This window comes from Eptatretus burgeri, chromosome 16 (genome assembly GCF_056783735.1).
Source record: "Eptatretus burgeri isolate ZD-2024b chromosome 16, Ebu_testis_v1, whole genome shotgun sequence".
Taxonomy (NCBI): domain Eukaryota; kingdom Metazoa; phylum Chordata; class Myxini; order Myxiniformes; family Myxinidae; genus Eptatretus; species Eptatretus burgeri.
In genome coordinates, this window is record NC_140976.1 from 24,149,248 (window position 1) to 24,168,017 (window position 18,770).

General features: G+C 46.4%; 1 protein-coding gene across 1 annotated transcript in view; it reads left to right on the top strand.

Moving 5' to 3' along the window:
- The first annotated feature begins 8,945 nt into the window (after positions 1 to 8,945).
- Positions 8,946 to 18,770, top strand: part of UST (uronyl 2-sulfotransferase) — a 113,019-nt gene continuing 103,194 nt past the window's right edge. Inside the window, exon 1 of the mRNA XM_085859653.1 lies at positions 8,946 to 9,243. Within this exon, the coding sequence (XP_085715779.1) occupies positions 9,099 to 9,243 (145 nt within the window). The 5' untranslated portion in view covers positions 8,946 to 9,098. The remainder of the gene's footprint in view (positions 9,244 to 18,770) is intronic.

Here is an 18,770-nt window from a genome sequence, read left to right on the forward strand (position 1 = left end):
GTGTGAATAAAATGCTTGCTTGTTGAACTGTGCCCGTTTCGCTTTGTCTTTTCTCTATTGACCCTCCATCTTGCATCACGGAAAGGGGTTTGTAGTGGGTGCAACATCCCAGTAATTAATCGGAACCGTCAAGGCCAACAATAACACCGCTCAGTTATCACTGTAGAATGGACCGCTTAAGCGGTTCGTGTCCGGAATCGGCCTGTGGTGTGGTACGATCGCCTGGTCGACCATCCGCGCAGGTACTTGGGTAGATCGAATTTGGGGAGCAATGCTATCCTGCGCGGGTGGGCAATTGGCGCGGTCGTGGTGGGGTTAAACCCCCACCCGTGACTAGCTCCCGGCGTTGTTCCGAGAGGGTCCCGACAATTGTCCGTCCGGTGGGTGACGTGCCGCGATTCGAGTGACGCGGCCGTCCGCACGCCGGCAGGCGCAAATTCGCAACACTGGTGTCAGGAGTGGGATTCTAATCCCTCCCGCCTCCAAGCTAAATTCACGGGAATCGGTTAGGGGTGAGTGGAGCGACCCCCGATTCCCTCCAAATTACGAGCAATTAAATTAACCTCTTACGTGAAATAAGATGGAGTCTCAAGGCAAGCGGGAGCCGGGGGTAGTAGAAATGGATGGAGAACTGTTAGAATCCATGGCCCAGGATGAAAGTTCTGAGCAGGAAATGTTTATTGTGCAGGAACATTTCCCCCCCCCCAACTGAACCCAGAGCCCAAAATGGGTGTGGCGGCGGCCGCGGTGTATGACACTTCCCCTCCCCCTCTCCGCAGAAACCCCCCGATCCTTGCCGAATCGGCTCAGCCGAGTGCACCCGACATGGCCCAGCTATGCGCCATGCTGGCGGCAATGAATGCGGAGATGGATACAAACACAAATGAAATGAAAAATGAAATTAAGGCGAATTTGAAGGAAGAAATGAGAGAACTGCGGGGTGAGATGCACCAAATAGGCCGAAGCGTGCAGGCGGGCATGAAGGCAATAGCGTGCAGTGAAGCACGGACAACGGAGTGCGTAATGGCGACGCCACGTGTGGGAGCGAATGAGCTGGGAGGGAGTGCAACGGTTGTCAGGCCCGCAATGGAGGCGGGTGAGGGCAAAATAATTTGGGGGACGTGTTGGGCGAGAAGTGTAAAGGTGACTGAAAAAGTGACGGTGACCGAGAGGGAAAAATTAAATAGGGTGACCGAAACGTGTGAGACGAGACGAGGTGACGACGGAAAGAAGAAAAGAAATAATAGTTGAGACAAGGGAGATAACAAGGGAAGAGACGGAAATAATAGAGACACGGGAGATAGAGGGTGAATTGGACGGGGTTAAGGACGAACACACACACATTGAGGTAGTGGAGGACCATGAGGGGGGGCTGGCGGACTGTTTCGTGACCCGGTGCAAGCAGCTGGATGGCCTCCTCCAGGAACGAGGGGAGGGAGTATGCCCCCTTGAGGCGACTCACGACCAGGTGAGTTCGGTCGTGTCGAGCGAGTTTGAGGGGTCGGGTGCTGTGGACAGGTGCACACCGAGCTTGGGGGGGTATAGAGACCCCGGAACCCCTGGTGGTAGCGCGAGTCCCCAGCGTGAGTGTCCCGGTGTGTGTGGTGCAAGGTGTGAGTGCGGCCCGTGTGTGAGTGGTGTGGTGGCAAGTGTGCCGAAGTGCGTGCCTCCCAGCACGCCGTGTGTGGATGAGGCACCGTGGGTGGAAGGAGCCACGGGTGCGGGTGAACGGCCGTGTGTGAATGGAACCACGTGTGCAAGGGAAATTGCATGCGTGAGTGAGCGGCCGAGTGTGAGAGAGACTGTGTGTGTGAGAGAGCGGTATGTAAGGGAGATGACGGTCGGCATGCGGGAGCACGCAGCCGCGTCTCCCGGTGTGAATGTGAGTTTGATGGAGTGGAGTGTGAGCGTTGTAACACGCAGGTGTGCGTGGATTGAATGGCGACGGAGACAGCGACAGAGAGACAAAGGCTGAATAGCGGCCGTAGCAGTAACGGGGACCGCGCCGAGTTCACCCAGCAGCGAGCACGCGGTCCGTGCTGTGCAACGCACGAGGCCGCCACGTGCTCGCTCGCGGGAGTGAAGCCCGGTCCGGAAACGCCAGCGGTGGATGTTGCCGATCCCGCGGATGGACAAAGTTTAGGCAGGATTTCGGATTTGGACCGGACGGGTTTTCCACGCGGGCGTGTGTGTTGTCTCACGCGGGCGCGAGGGTCACGACGGAATTGTCCGTCCGGTGGGCGACGTGCCGCGATTCGAGTGACGCAGCTGTCCGCACGCCGGCGGGCGCGAATTCACAACAAAATATATATATATATATATATATATATATATATATATATATATATATATATATATATATATATAGAGAGAGAGAGAGAGAGAGAGAGAGAGAGAGAGAGAGAGAGAGAGAGAGAGAGAGAGAGAGAGAGAGAGAGAGAGAGAGAGAGAGAGAGAGAGAGAGAGAGAGAGAGAGAGAGAGAGAGAGAGATGTGTGTGTATGCCCTGGTTAGAATAGGTGTACCATACCCCTGTGTGTCGTTAGAGGCGAGCAGGGTTGCGTTACGAAGGGCATCCGGCGTAAAAACCTATGCCAAATCATTATGCGGACAACAAAACGAATTTCCATACCGGATTGGTCGAGACCTGGGTTACCAACGACCGCCACCGGTGGTCAGCAGGGTACCAGTAGAAATTGTGCTATTGCTGGGCGAAGGAGGAGAAGGAGACGGGGAAGGCGAGTCCGGAGGCAGTGGGAGAGGGGGAAGGGTAGAAGTGTAGAGGTGAGAGTTGGAACTCTGAATGTTGGGACAATGACTGGCAAAGGGCGAGAGTTGGCTGATATGATGGAAAGAAGAAAGGTGGACATACTGTGTGTACAAGAGACCAAGTGGATGGGCAGTAAGGCCAGGAGCACCGGAGGTGGTTTCAAACAGTTCTACCATGGTGTGGATGCGAGGAGAAATGGTGGCGGGGTAATCCTGAAGGAAGATTATGTCAAGAGGCTATTGGAGGTGAGGAGAGTATCTGACCGAGTGATGAGTGTGAAGTTGGAAATTGAAGGAGTGATGATGAATGTCATCAGTGCATATGCCCCGCATATGGGGTGTGATATGGAGTATAAAGAAGATTTCTGGAGTGAGTTAGATGAAGTGGTGGAGAGTGTATCCAAGGATGAAAGAGTGGTGATTGGAGCAGATTTCAATGGGCATGTTGAGGAAGGGAATAAAGAGGATGAGGAGGTGATGGGTAGGTATGGTCTCAATAAGAGAAATGTGAAAGGGCAAATGGTGGTAGAGTTTGCAAAAAGAATGGAAATGGCAGTGGTAAATATGTATTTCAAGAAGAAGGAGGAACACAGGGTGACGTACAAGAATGGAGGAAAGTGCACACAGGTGGATTATATCTTAAGCAGGAGATGCGACCTGAAAGCGATTAGAGATTGTAAGGTGGTGGCAGGGAAGAGTGCAGCTCGACAGAATCGATTGGTGGTCTGTCGGAAGATTTTGGAGGTGAGGTTGAGGAAGAGAGTGAGGGCTGAACCAAGGACCAGATGGTGGAAGCTGAAGTAGGAAGACTGTTGCGTGGAATTTAGGGAGGAGGAGAGACAGGTGTTGGATGGTGGTAAAGAGGGGTGGGATGATTGGGCAACTACAGCAGAAGTGGTGAGGGAGATAGCTAGGAAGGTACTTGGTGTGACATCTGGACAGAGGAAGGAAGATAACCAGACTTGGTGGTGGAACGAGGAAGTACAGGAAAGTATAAGGAAGAAGGGGTTGGCAAAAAAGAAGTGGGATAGTCAGAGAGATGAAGACAGTAGGCAGGAGTACAGGGAGTGGTGGCGAAAGGAAAAGAGAGAGGTGGCAAAGGCTAAGAAAAAGGCATATGACGAGCTGTATGAGAAGTTGGATACAAAAGAAGGGGAAAAGGATTTATACCGATTGGCAAGACAGAGGGACCGAGCTGGGAAGGATGTGCTGCAGGTTAGGGTGATAAAGGACGTAAATGGGAATGTGCTGACGAGCGAGGTGAGTGGATGAGGTACTTTGAGGAGTTGATGAATGAAGAAATGAGAGAGAGAAGGTTGGAAGAGGTGGAGATAGTGAATCAGGAAGTGGGAAGGATTCGTAAGGATGAAGTGAGGACTGCTATTCAGAGGATGAAAAGTGGAAAGGCGGTTGGCCAAGTTGACATACCAGTGGAGGCATGGAAGTGCTTCGGAGAGATGGCAGTGGGGTTGTTCACCAGATTGTTTAATAAAGTCTTGGAAAGTGAGAGGATGCCGGAGGAGTGGAGATTAAGTGTACTGGTTCCGATTTTCAAGAACAAGGGTGATGTGCAGAGCTGTGGAAATTACAGAGGGATAAATTGTTAAGCCACACCATGAAGGTGTGGGAAAGAGTAGTGGAAGCTAGTTTGAGAAGAGAGGTGATGATTTGTGAGCAGCAATATGGGTTTATGCAGGAAAGAGCACCACTGATGCGATGTTTGCTTTGAGAATGTTGATGGAGAAGTATAGGGAAGGCCAGAAGGACTTGCATTGTGTGTTTGTGGATTTCGAGAAAGCTTATGACAGGGTGCCAAGAGAGGAGTTGTGGCATTGTATGTGAGAATTTTGCAGGATATGTATGAGGACAGTGTGACAGCAGTGAAGTGTGCGGTAGGAATGACGGACCGGTTTAAGGTTAAAGTGGGATTGCACCAAGGATCGACTCTGAGCCCTTTCCTGTTTGCAATGGTGATGGACAGCTTGACGGACGAGATCAGACTGGAGTCTCCATGGACTATGTCACTGTGATGTTAGCGGATAACATCATGATCTGTAGGGAGAGTAGGGAGCAGGCTGAGGCGAGCCTTGAGAGGTGGAGGTACGCACTGGAGAGAAGGGGAATGATAGTCAGTAGGAGTTAGACGGAGTACATGTGTGTAAATGAGAGGGAGGGTGGTAGTATGGTGCGGTTGCAAGGAGTTGAGGTGGGGAAGGTGGATGGGTTTAAATACTTGGGATCAACTGTTCAAAGTAACGGAGAGTGTGGGAGAGAAGTGAAAAAGAGAGTGCTGGCAGGATGGAGTGGGTGGAGAAGAGTTGCAGGAGTGATTTGTGACAGAAGGGTAGCTGCAAGAGTTAAGGGGAAAGTATATAAGACGGTAGTGAGACCAGCGATGTTGTATGGTTTGGAGGCGGTGGCGCTAACAAAAAGACAGGAAGCGGAGCTGGAGGTGGCAGAGTTAAAGATGCGATTCTCGTTGGGATTGACGAGGATGGACAGGATAAGGAATGAGTATATTAGAAGGACAGCGCAGGTCGGACGCTTTGGCGACAAAGTGAGAGAGAGGCGAGATTGAGATGGTTTGGACATGTGCACAGGAGAGAGGAGTATATCGGGAGAAGGATGCTGAAGATGGAGCCGCCAGGCAGGAGGAGAAGAGGAAGGCCAAATAAGAGGTTCATGGATGCGGTGAGGGCGGACATGTGGGTGGTTGGCGTGTCAATGGAAGATGTGGAGGATAGAGCGAAATGGAGACGGTTGATCCACTGTGGCGACCCCTAACGGGAGCAGCCGAAAGAAGATATATATATATATATATATATATATATATATATATATATATATATATATATATATATATATATATATATATATATATATATATATATATATATATATATATAACGATACTATATATATTGGCCCCGAGGGAAAACGTACCGGTTGCATTCATCGAGCGAACAGATGCTATCTGGTCTCTGGAGGGAAAGGACCGCTACAAGCTTCTTCCCATGACACTTCCTTTCCAGTACTCACAGTTTGCTTAATTCCCTCATGAGCACGACAATAGGTCCTGGTAATGAATTATAAACTTGGAAGATGGGAGGAGGAAGGGAATGAAGCTGAATCATTCTTGATGTCCTGCCATCCCCCTGCCATGTATAAATGTCTTTCTCCATTTAATTTCCTCCGATGAGATTATCCTGTTCGAATTGACTTCTCAAATCGACTTCTCTTTGGTGGTTTTAGCATCTTTGAGATTTGATTACTGCTTCGATCCCTTTGGTAAAGGTAAGCTTATTCTTTTTATTCTCATGATTTTACGAGTTTCACGAGCTTTTCAAGTTTATGGGTCTTACTGTTCGTCTTCTGGGTTTCCCAGACCCGACATCTGGAAACTTGGATGATATGGCAGAGCCGGGATGGCTCTGGAAGAGGGATGTGAGTAGTGTTACGCTCGAGGGGCTCATCGCTTGGTGACGATGGGAGGCTGTGATGGTTAAGGTGAATCTTATGTGAAATGCCTGGTCTGCCATGGGACCAGAATGGTTCCGTTTATTTCTTTTCTTCCAATTATATTTTATTCTTCTGTTCAAAAGCCCTTCCGTATCGACCTTCCCACTCATTCGAAGGCTCTACATAATTTCCATAGATGAAAACCTCATGAGTGCTCATAAAAAGGAAATGCGAGGAGGAAGAAGAGAAACAAGAGCGTGGTTTTCGGAGAGAAGCACAGGACGCATGGCCCGGGTTTTTGTAAAGGGTGACTCAGCCTGTGAGGGTTCCTGGAGGAGCTGTGCGAGCCCTGTGGAGCTGCTTGTTGGAAGCGCCGTCTGTGTTGAAGGGACTGTGCTGGAGGAGAGCCGTTTGGTGCACATGGTGTCATGGAGAACTGATAGAGAGAGAAAGCAGAAGCATTTGCTCCTCGTCGAGTATCATCTTGGCTAACCTGAGTAGCAACATGCTACTTCTTGGTGTAATGGGAATTGCTCTGGTCCTTTGGATCATGAAGTTTGTGGGCACAGCCAAAGAGATGGAGAAAGGTGGGGGGGGGCGCCATTCTCGTGATCTGCAACTGGGATGAGGCCACCGGAACGTCATGTCAAACAGGCCTAAACCCCCCCCCCCTTTTTCTTTTACCTATTATTTATATTTATACTCTGGCAAATATTTCTTTGTTATTTTGCTTCCCCTCCCCTCCCTTGGGTTTATCTCGGGATATTTGGTGGGGTGTTTAATTGTGACAATTTTGTCTTGGCGCCTGTCATCTTTAACTTATGATTTCTTTATCACCGCATGTCAGCGGGATTTCCCATCATATTTGTATTGATTTATTGTATACCCTCTCCTCTGATCCTGAGTAAAGGATTTGCATTAATTCCACTGTGTTCCACATGTGCGTGCATTTGCATACTGTGGGTCGGTGATTGAGGGCGGGGTGGGGGAGTGTAAATTTCCATCAGCATTGGATGATAACTTCGCTGGGTCACATCTGACTGCTTATATGATGTGACCCACGCAAGGGGAATGTATTGACCCCCCCCCAAGCACGTCAACTAGGACCTCCAGAGCAAAAGACCGTACCCCGAGCCCCTTACCAAGGGGCTAGGTCATATCAACTGGCACTAGTCTGGCCTGTGAGGCGAAACAGGAGATCAATGGCAGACAAAATGTGTGTGAAGTTCAATGTGGACCATGAGCATCCTATATCATTGAAAAGAGTCATAAGTGAATTTCACAGGGCAGGATACCACAGCCATGTTGCAATGCACAAACTGCTCATAACACCTGGCAATGCCTGTTTTGTGGGTCCAGTGGTTCAAGGAGCATAGATAATGCACTGCCAAGCTGTGGAGGAATGTGATATGGTCTGATGAGTCATTCTTCATAATGTTGCTGACAAATGGATGTATGCATGTGTGGCGACAGTCCAGGGAGCTATTTGGCCCCAAGTGCCTGGTTCCAACAGTAAAAGGCTTTGGCGGTTCCATAATGGTGCAGGGCACATTTTCCTGGCAGAGCCTGGGTCCACTCATTCCATTAGAATGATGGGTTGATGCAGCATGCTACATTACCATCCTGAGCAGTCATCTGCATCCCATGATGCAGCATTTCTTCCCTGCTGGGAGGGGTGTCTTTCAGGATGACAATGCTCCAGTCCACAGGGCACGTGTTGTCACCGGGTGGCTTGAGGAGCAGGAGGACGAAGTTACCCATCTTCCATGACAGTCCCAATCACGAGACCTCAATGCCATAGAGAGCATTTATGGGACTGTCTGAAGAGGTGGCTAAGACTGCAGTTTCCACCTCCATTAAACCAACTTCCTTGTGGAATTTCCTGCTGGAAGAATGGTTTCACATTCCTGCAGAACAGTTCAAGAACCTTGTTGACTCCATGTCACATCCTATCCAATCCGTCCTTGATGCATGTGGTGACTCAACACCCTACTAAGTGACATTCTGTTGGTGTATCAATTTCCGTGTCCACTACCTGTAGGTGTCTCATCCATTGCCGTTTTCAATGCAATATTAAATGCAGAAGCAAAGCTACAAAAGATGGCCATTTAAAAAGTTCTCAGACGAGACACTCAAAAGATCTAGCCCAATATATGCCAAGTTCAAGGCTCTCGCTCCATTTGTCCTACGAACCGTCTGCGACAGCAAAAGAGAAGTTTGAGTTTTGTTGTGCTTTGCAGGAGTTGAGGTTTGAGGACAAATCGTGCAGGATCAGGATTGCAACAAGCAATCGCAGTTCATACGTGTGCCCACAACGAAATAAATCACGACAAATCACTCGGATAACTTGAAAGTAGACTAGTAAAGCTTTGGCTCGACGGTGAGCAACCATATAAACAATTGACTGTAACTTGTTTCAAAAACGTCCTCCTCCAGGCGATTCGGTTGCATGCAAAACGCGTTGGGCAAGTGATCGCATAAATGTGCGTCGACTGTACAATTCAATTTCGTTCCATCGACACAAGTCACTGTTTTATCATGAGACAACTTAATTGTCCCAGCCAGATTACACGCATTACATAAATGGATGAATTGAATAAACTATGGTTCATGTGATAGACGTTGCTGATGTTTTTTTAAACGATGGTTTAAAAAAGGTTCAAAGCACGTCTTTGAGAAGAAGAAGATTTATCTCGAAAGGCGGGGAAATAAGCGAAAAGAAGTGGGCGGGGACCGCAGGGAGCTGTGCAGAAAAGGAACCGTGGGTGGTGGAGCGAGTACGAGGAAGACGCTACATCCGAGCCCATCGGCTATCCGTGCCAGGCACTTCCTGAGCCGGATGTGCACGGAGTACATCTCAATGCCAGTTGCATGTCCAGCAGAATGCTGTCGGTGAGAAAGCTGGGGGTGAGAAGCTTCGTGGCATTCCTCACTGTGCTCATATTCCTCTCTACGGCCAGACTTGTGCTGCATACGAGTAACGGATCATCCGTGCTGTTCCTGGACCAGTTGTACGGTGGGTGCATCCCCCACTCCCTGCCCGGGTTAACGGATCGTTAAAGGATGAGCTTTCTCACTATGTTATCATATTAAGAGGTGTTTGAGCTCTCAGCCTCGTTTTTAGTCTCTGACAGCTCTAACATTCTTGGGGCTGGTGGGGTAGCTCAGAGGTAGAGCACATTCTATTTTGTGCTGTCAAATTTTGCTTCGATTCCAGATCGACCTCTAAATGACGTCTGTGGGCAGGGCATTGATTGCATCAAAGGGTGCAAGGGTATGGCACCACTAGTGGCGCAGCTCCGCACCAGTTATGATGCAACCAACAAGAGATGAAATTTGTTCGACAGTCCTTGCTTAAAATACAGATCTATCAAATTCTTAAATCTCTATCCAGCATGTAAATAAATGCATGTGTTTACTCTTAACGAAACAGGTCGCTGTTTTTACTGCACGATTCATTTCGAGGAAACAAATTAAAATCAAACTGCTGTTTGGTATGGTTCAAGCAGGGTGAGGCTGCATCTTGAAGCATGTCTTTTGACAGCTACGTTAACACTGTCTGTCCTATTTTTTTTTTTATGTAATTGTGCCTTTTTTAAAGATATCATGAGACTGCTTACATTGGGAGGATAAATTTGTGAAGATTAAATTTCACAAGTTTCAAAACTCTAGCACAGGCAGTATATGGTAATGATTTGTGATCAACATGAGTAGGGATCAAGGAATGCAGAGAAGGATGAAGGCTGAACTGCCTTGCTGTCACTATCGTGAAATGTGCACAAGGCGAATGCATGTGCATCCACTTCCAAAACGTGATTCCTTCATTTTTCTGTTTGGTTCCAAAACATCATATAATCCCAAGAGAAGCATTGTGCTCGTCTATTTATCTTCCTGTTTCTCTTCTCATATGGACTCTGCAAGACCTTTTCATTGCGTGACGTGTTCCCTCGCTTCCCATGCGCACTGCGGCTTTCTGACTCGTAACTTGCAGCTGATGGAATTTCAGACTTTCCAAGTTTTAAATCTTGCTCTTGTTCAACTTTCCCAACTTTCAGTCATTGCAATGAAATAGCCTGTCAAACTGTTATCCATTGGTGATAGTGGTTGCTTTGAGATTCGGTGAGCGGATCTAGCCCAGAGCTCGGTGAGCGGATCTAGCCCAGAGCTCGGTGAGCGGATCTAGCCCAGAGCTCGGTGAGCGGATCTAGCCCAGAGCTCGGTGAGCGGATCTAGCCCAGAGCTCGGTGAGCGGATCTAGCCCAGAGCTCGGTGAGCGGATCTAGCCCAGAGCTCGTTGAGCGGATCTAGCCCAGAGCTCGGTGAGCGGATCTACCAGAGCTCGGTGAGCGGATCTAGCCCAGAGCTCGGTGAGCGGATCTAGCCCAGAGCTCGGTGAGCGGATCTAGCCCAGAGCTCGGTGAGCGGATCTAGCCCAGAGCTCGGTGAGCGGATCTAGCCCAGAGCTCGGTGAGCGGATCTAGCCCAGAGCTCGGTGAGCGGATCTAGCCCAGAGCTCGGTGAGCGGATCTAGCCCAGAGCTCGGTGAGCGGATCTAGCCCAGAGCTCGGTGAGCGGATCTAGCCCAGAGCTCGGTGAGCGGATCTAGCCCAGAGCTCGGTGAGCGGATCTAGCCCAGAGCTCGGTGAGTGGATCTAACTCAAAATTGGCAAACAGCTGCTGGTGGAATACATAACATTGATCGAGGGTGATCATCAAAGCCCACCTATTTGCTTGGCAAGTTGATTAAATGCTGCACAAGGGAATCATTTATAAGGGCATTGCAAGTTTGTAACTCTGCTCATTTGTCCTCACCTATTGTTATTAATGGAGGTAGACAACAACTCGAAGAGGTGTCATTCCCTTAAAGTCAAATCTCTTCAAACCACCCTTTTTCTTGTTTAACTATTATCAAACATTGACAGAACAGGTGAGCATACGACTTAACTTTGACTCTATGGTTAGTTTATAGCCTGGATCCAAATATAACACAATCGTCCTCGTGCTTTGCAGGCTGCTGGTAGTTGCGATACAGAGTATGACATCCTACAAAGGAAACAATTCGTCTCGGCTGCTACACCCGCTTCTGGAAATTGAAAAAAAGACAATGAATGCAAGCCGGTATATTCACCAAATTCAAAATTCTTACCATTATTACTTCTGTTGGCTAACAATGGCCATACACTCAGCATATCTCCTCCTTCAAATGCTTTGGAAGCTCCCAAACTCTGCACCAAAGAACACATAAAACACCCACATGCGCACATGCACACCAGAAAAAGTCTTCAGAGTCCTTCGGGCACGTTTAACAAGAGCACATTAAAGTTGTGGTCTTGAGTGTATCGTCCACCTCTGCCTCGGCATGTGCACAGCAATGTTCCTTCCCATGAAAAAAAAAGAGGTGATAATGCAATCCTTCAATGTTACAAAACTTCTGGAGAAACAAGGTCCAAACCACACAACTTGAAGACTTAGAGGATGCAGTTTCATTTCTTCAGCACATCCAGTATGAAATGAACTCCCAGAACGAAGCTGCGTGCTCTTAAGAAAGTTCTCAACTAGAATTTGACAGGAACATTCAGCATGAGAGAACTTTGGTGAATGTAACTTGCCTTTTGCAATTTGATCCACATTGAGCAGAATCTAACAATAAATCGAGTGGTCTCAAAGCCATGGCGAAATTATAACCAAACCCCTCTGCGTATCCATCTCGGCAGCCTTTGTTATTTTTTTAAGACAATCCTTTCACCTCACTTGCTGCTTTCAAAAATGTACGTTTTTAAGGCCCCCCCCCCGTCCCCACCTCCCCGCCTCCCCGCACCAACCACATACATACTTGCAAATATAGATGGGCTTTGCCTCTAAGGACTACATTTCCATATCAGAAATAAACCAACCATTTTTTTTTTAATGATTATTCATTATACACGTAGCTACGCTCGAAGAACATCCAGATGGCATTGAGGCAAAACAAGAAAATCCCCTCCATATTCCCCACTTGTATGATTCATATTGTCGACATTCACACGGGAATGCTTATGACATGGACTTAAATCTTTGAGACAGATATTAGTATAGACAAAATTGCGAACAATGTGACCTAAGTTAAATATGAAAAAAATTTATGAAAGCAAAAAAAAACTACAGTCCATAGAACACCTTACCCCACAGTTTTGAGAAAAAGGGACAGATCTTTCAAACTCTTGCTTTGCATTTTTGAGCACAATCTAGATTTCCTACAAGCCGTCATTTCGTCTGAATCTCGATATTCCCCAACGATGAGAGTGGCAAATTTGATCGGTCGAGATGGCGTAATATTTTGTCTAAATAATGCAAAACTGGAGGTTTTTGGAAGTCCCTGCAAGGTAATTTATGTTCTCCAGTGTTCAAGTATATAATTCAATTGAAATAAAACAAAAGTTTTTAAAAGCTGTAGAAATATAAAAGTTTTAGAAGTTTACCACTGTTGATACAGCATCTTTTACACAACCTTATTTAACACGTTAAATTAGTTATTTGTGCCTGTTGTTTGTGTCCTTTATGACGTTCCTAAAAACAGTGCGTTTCCTGTTTTGAATCATTTTCAAATTTTGTTTGACTGCTAGACAGGCAAACAGAGTAAAAAAAATTATCTAAGTCCTTTCTGCGCACGCACGATCGGGACGAGATTCCATACAATTTGCTAAATTCAGAGCCAAAGTAATGCAAAACTGCAGGTTCATGTTCCAGTTCATGCTCTGATTAATGTGTTCTATGGTGTTCAAAATCTAAAATTTAACTGAATGTAAGTATTTCCTCGATCATAGACTGCCATCTGTAGACAGTGAACCAATTGCTTAACCCCCGCTCTACACTTCACAGGCAGGATAGTAATCTCGACCAATAAATTTTCTAAACTCGCAATACTAAATGTGCAAATTCTCTAGAGCAATCACATTATTAGTCAACTGACTGTGTGGACCAGACTTAGTAGAGTGTTCACTCTGAGTGTGGGAGGTCAGTGATTCAAACGTAAGTTTGTTTTTTTTTGAATGGTACATGCTGCTTCCTTGCTTGATACTCAGCATTTAAAAGGATAGAGCACAGACAAACAATGCTGGGAAGGCAATGGAAAACTACCCAGTGTAATGGTACAAGTTAACTGTGTGGATGTTAGAATGGTATAACATGAAGTCAAAGCAAGTTGTAAAACATGTCTTGGTTAATCCTATATGTTGAAGCAAGTGACTATTTACTACCACTCTTGAGGGAGGGTTTGGAGGGGAATCGTGGCCCACAGACTGACAAATTGAAGTCAATGATGGATGACCAGCAGCACAAAAGAACGTGTTTGCACTTGCTCATTGTCCTTTATAATTCAGTTGTATTCATTTGAAAATACACCATCGGTGACTCTGTGCAATTGGTCGTTGTTGATTGTTGTCACTGCATTAAGCCTCGCCAATAAATGTTAGCTTTTATAATGCAATGTCCATCTATATTTATATAATCAAAATAAAGACCAATTACTGCACCATCGTCCCAAGAAGGAAGCTGGACATAGCAACACACACACACACACACACACACACACACACACACACACACACACACACACACACACACACACACACACACACACACACACACACATATATAAACACACAAACACAGATATATGATGTATTGGTAAGTACTTACAAAAGCTAGTTTATTTGAAGTTATAACCTTAATTTATAAGCAATTTATTGATTTCCCAACTGCCTGGATCATCAGCTGGGCACCGTTTTTCATCGAGGTTTCGATCCTTTCAGCCCAGAACCTCTCCAAACAGCAGATTCACAACTCCAGTCGCAGGTCCACATCAGTAGATCACTCAACATCAAAGGACCTACAACCTCAAAGTTGTGTCCAGACAGTCAGTCAACACAGCAATGCAATATCCTTATTGAAACTTATATAATTATTAGTTTTATTTAAACTTTCACTACATTTGAATAACTTTAATCATACACCACGTTATATGATAATATATTAAGCGAAAAACACTTTACCTTGTAGACATGTCCATTACACAGCACGTCCATCTAACCATAGACTAAAACTGCATGATTGTAAATTAACACCGTAAATGGAACGTTTGCATCGTTTTGGTCAAAGTGAGGACAAACAAAAAGAGGTTGAGTGGATGAGGAGGGAAGAGGAATATATCTGACGTACAAGGGGAAATGGGGAGAGGAAATCCGCAAACTTCATATTGGTAATTTGTGTGCAAAGTTTGCTACGATACGATGTATTAGAAATGAAAATAATAATTGTGTTTCTAGATTACAAGGAAGCACTGATTTCCAGTTTCAAGAATTGTCCACCAAAATATGTGATTTGAACAACCATGATCATCATCATCATCAACAGACAATAGAAATAGGCAGGGGGCAGTCTCATTGCCCACTTTCAGAGCATCAGTTCCCACAGGGAAGAGTAAACAAAGTTCAAATGAAGAAGAAGAATTGGCTGTTTAATGTCTCATTCGCACAGGGAAGAGTTCCATCCAGTGCTGGAAAATCTTGAGCGCCACCGACTTCCTCCAAAATCCCATAGTCTTCAAGAAAACCCCGCCTTCAACCAGCCCAGTGAAGTGTTTCTGTGTGATGCTTTCCAAACTCATTCAAGTGGCTGAAAGTTTATCAATCCAATAATGGCATTATGCTCCCAGCCCTCTGTTATCGCGTTCCCAATCCCATACAACACCGATAAAGATAAAATAGCAGACGAAGCAAAGCCCAGGTCCCCCCTCCTCTCACTCCTACCCCACCCCAGTCTTGGTGACCTTCGAGTTGAAGAGTGGCAGGTGCTTTGGGGAGAAAAGCATATGCAAGATGAACTGACATCAAGTATAACAAGAGCGAGAATTGCTTTGCAATACAAGTCACCTTCCGATGTGATATTTTCAGTCCAAAAAAGGCATAACTGTGTAAACATTGATGACACTCCCTGAAACTCAAACTCATTCTGTAACTTATCATAACCAGGCACAACAAATCCCACCCATTTAAGGCATAAAGTTATTTTGGGGATCAAATTTAAATTTGATACATCCTTAACCTGAATGTTGATTATAAGGAATATTTTAGTCTTAGTTAAGCTTAGTTTGAAGTAAATCAGATCATTTTTGACGAAGTTATGAGCGAAAAACGATTTTGATCTTTTCGTGACCTTGACCTTTGATCCCATTGGACCCAAAAGTTAATGGGGTCGTCCAAGGTTCATTGCCCACCTGTGGATTAAATTTGATAGTGTTTGCTAAAGCCGTTTTGCTGTAAAGTTGCTCACAGACAGACAGACAAACAAATAAACCGGACGATTACAATATCCCGCTCCTTCCCTCCGGGGGGGGGGGGGGAATAAAGCCTTGTACCAAGTTTCAGTTGACTATGCTCAAGGTTATGGGGGAAAAGGCTGGAAAACCAGAGGTCAGATGGACGGACAGACTGCGAGCAAACCTATAGTCCCCTCTGTTGAAACTGGTAGGGGATTAATAAGAACAGAAAGGTGTTCAGTTGCATTGAGTGCACCTGTTATCCAAGGGTGCACCCTTAATCTGCAAAGTAATGTGGGAAAAGGAATGGAAAAGATGAAATTTGCACACAAGCAAATTAAGCATCATTAAGAACTCGGATAAGCACCATAAACCAGCCTGTACCATGTACCATGACAAACTCATTGCCACTCTTGGAAGCAGGCCTATACAACAGCTCATCACACATACACAAGGCTACACAATCAAGTCACTGGCAGCCCATGAGGAAGTAGGAATGGTAGGTTCTACAGACGGCTTGGAAATACTCATAATCATGATCACTGCTCCACATAATGCTTGGAAATTCTCTACATAATTATTACGCCCTTTGGAATGCAATACTTTGTGGTTCGAACAATGCGCAACTCTCTGAAATATCAAGTCAACCTTGGGAAACATCATGGCATGCAAGACCACAGTGAATATCAACCCTGGTCATTGACTTGCAGATCATTGAAAAGAAAAATCACATCAAGATGGAAAAGAAAGAAACTTAAGGTGAAATTTGCATAAATGAAAAGGAAGGACTGCGATTGAAGAAGCAATAATTGCAGAATGTGTAAATGGCCTCTTCGGTTGTATGTTTTTTGTTATATATGAATATTATATTTGTTAACTCTTTACATATATATATATATATATATATATATATATATATATATATATATATTGTTACGTTTGAGGGGGGGGGGGTATGCATTCAAAGGGTAATTAGGATATTTAATTAGGTATGCCATGCTGTTCGAGTTTACCAGGATCTCGATGTAATAAGTAGCAATTCAGTGGTGATAAGTTGTCTAGTAAATGTTCATTTCTTCAAGGGGGAAATGATAATTGTCACATAATTAGATAGGGACACAGGATAGGGTAAGTGTGTCTGCGTAAACCCCTTTTAGTAGTCCCTGGAGGCTGGCCGTGACGTCACAGGACAGTGCAGCGGATGGCTCCGCCCCATGATCACGATTGGCGGAAGGCGACGGCGGTGGGCCAATAAACGGCTCGATTGGAAGTGACGAGGACGGGAGGATAAAAAGGTTCTGTTCGGGGTCGAAAAGGAAGAGGAAGAAGATCGGGACAAAAAGATCGTGTTTTTTTGGTGTGAAGGCTGTTGCGCGGAGAGCGTACTTGTTGTTGTGCTGATTCGATCATGTTCTTCATCGTGTCTTGGAGCCTGGCTGAGCCTCGTGCCTCACCTTGGTTGGCTCTGGGGTTCTGCTGACTCGGAGTACGGGGTCGAACGGCGGGCGGACCTGCCTCCCTCTCCTGCTCGCAATTTGGCGCCAGAACTGGTTCCCTGGCGGCTGTGAGCGGACTTGGGTTCCTCTTGTTCCACGGGACTTGAACAGTCCCGCCAACATAGAATGAGCCGAAACGATGGAGGCGGTTTATTTATTTATAACCCAAACATGGCGGTTCTAATCGCTCTACCGCAAACGGGACGAGGAAGGTGGCACGAGTCACTTTTCACTGAGTTGATGATGTTTATTCGTTTTTATTATTACCAGAAATAACAAGACTCGGCAAGAAGAGGGATCCGGGGCGATTCGACGGGATGGTGTGGGATCGGGCGTGGGGAAAACACAGACAATTCCAATGAATATACAGATCTCAAACGTCTAAGGCGCCAAGTTCACACACACACACACACACACACATAAAACGTAGCTATTTCTGGTGGTCAGGCTGGACCGTGGTCTGGACGCAACTGTCCCTGGATCGGCATCGGACGAGCTGGCCTTGCTCTCGTCAGGGGGGCAGGAGAAACCGTGGTGCTGTCGACCTCCTGGTCTTGGCCCAAGTCCGCTCACAGCCGCCAGGGAACCAGTTCTGGCGCCAAGTTGCGAGCAGGAGAGGGAGGCAGGTCCGCCCGCCGTTCGACCCCGTACTCCGAGTCAGCAGAACCCCAGAGCCAACCAAGCTGAGGCACGAGGCTCAGCAAGGCTCCAAGACATGATGAAAAACACGATCGAATCAGCACAACAACAAGGATGCTCCCCGCGCAACAGCCTCCCCACCAAAAAAACACGATCTTTTAGTTGTAATCTTCTTCCTCTTCCTTTTCGACCCCGAACAGAACCTTTTTATCCTCCTGTCCTCGTCACTTCCAATCGAGCCGTTTATTGGCCCACCGCCGTCGCCTTCTGCCAATCGTGATCACGGGGCGGAGCCATCCGCTGCACTGTCCTGTGACGTCACGGCCAGTCTCCAGAGAATACCAAAAAGGGGTTTACGCAGACACACTTACCCTATCCCGTGTCCCTATCTAATTACGTGACAATTATCATTTCCCCCCTTGAAGAAATGAACATTTACTAGACAACTTATCACCACTGAATTGCTACTTATTACATCGAGATCCTGGTAAACTCGAACAGCATGGCATACCTAATTAAACATCCTAATTACCCTTTGAATGCATACCCCCCCCCCTCAAACGTAACAATATTAATCGGACAAGTGGTTCCCAAGTTATGGCCATTTATTTACCAACCAATGAAAGGACACGTTGCTGCGTAGGCATGGCTCCATAGGCCGGTGCGCGGCCGGCCGACGATGACGTCACGTGCCGTGCCGGTAAAGGCCCAGTCACACCTTGACGTTTTAGCCAGCTTATGCCGATTTTTGGAAAATTTGTCGAAAACGCTGGTACACGTCGAATACGTTATGGGTAAGTTTTGATAACATTGAGAGCACGCTGAAAAACTCTGCCATACGTCGTAGTACGCTGGCTTTAAACGTTGTACTTTTTGGTTGTCCTCAAATTTTCCATGCTTGAAATTTTAAGACTTGTGCCAGTGTATGACTCACACGTTCCGCATAACGCTGGCCATAAGTTGTAGGCACGTTACGCGATCGTTGACACACGTTACTTGTAAGTTACTCATAAGCCGAAACACGTCGAGGTAATGTTTAGCGTACCCGAAACTTATTTGTAACCTATGAGTAACGTGTTGTACGCACGATATGCGAACGTTGACACACGTCGA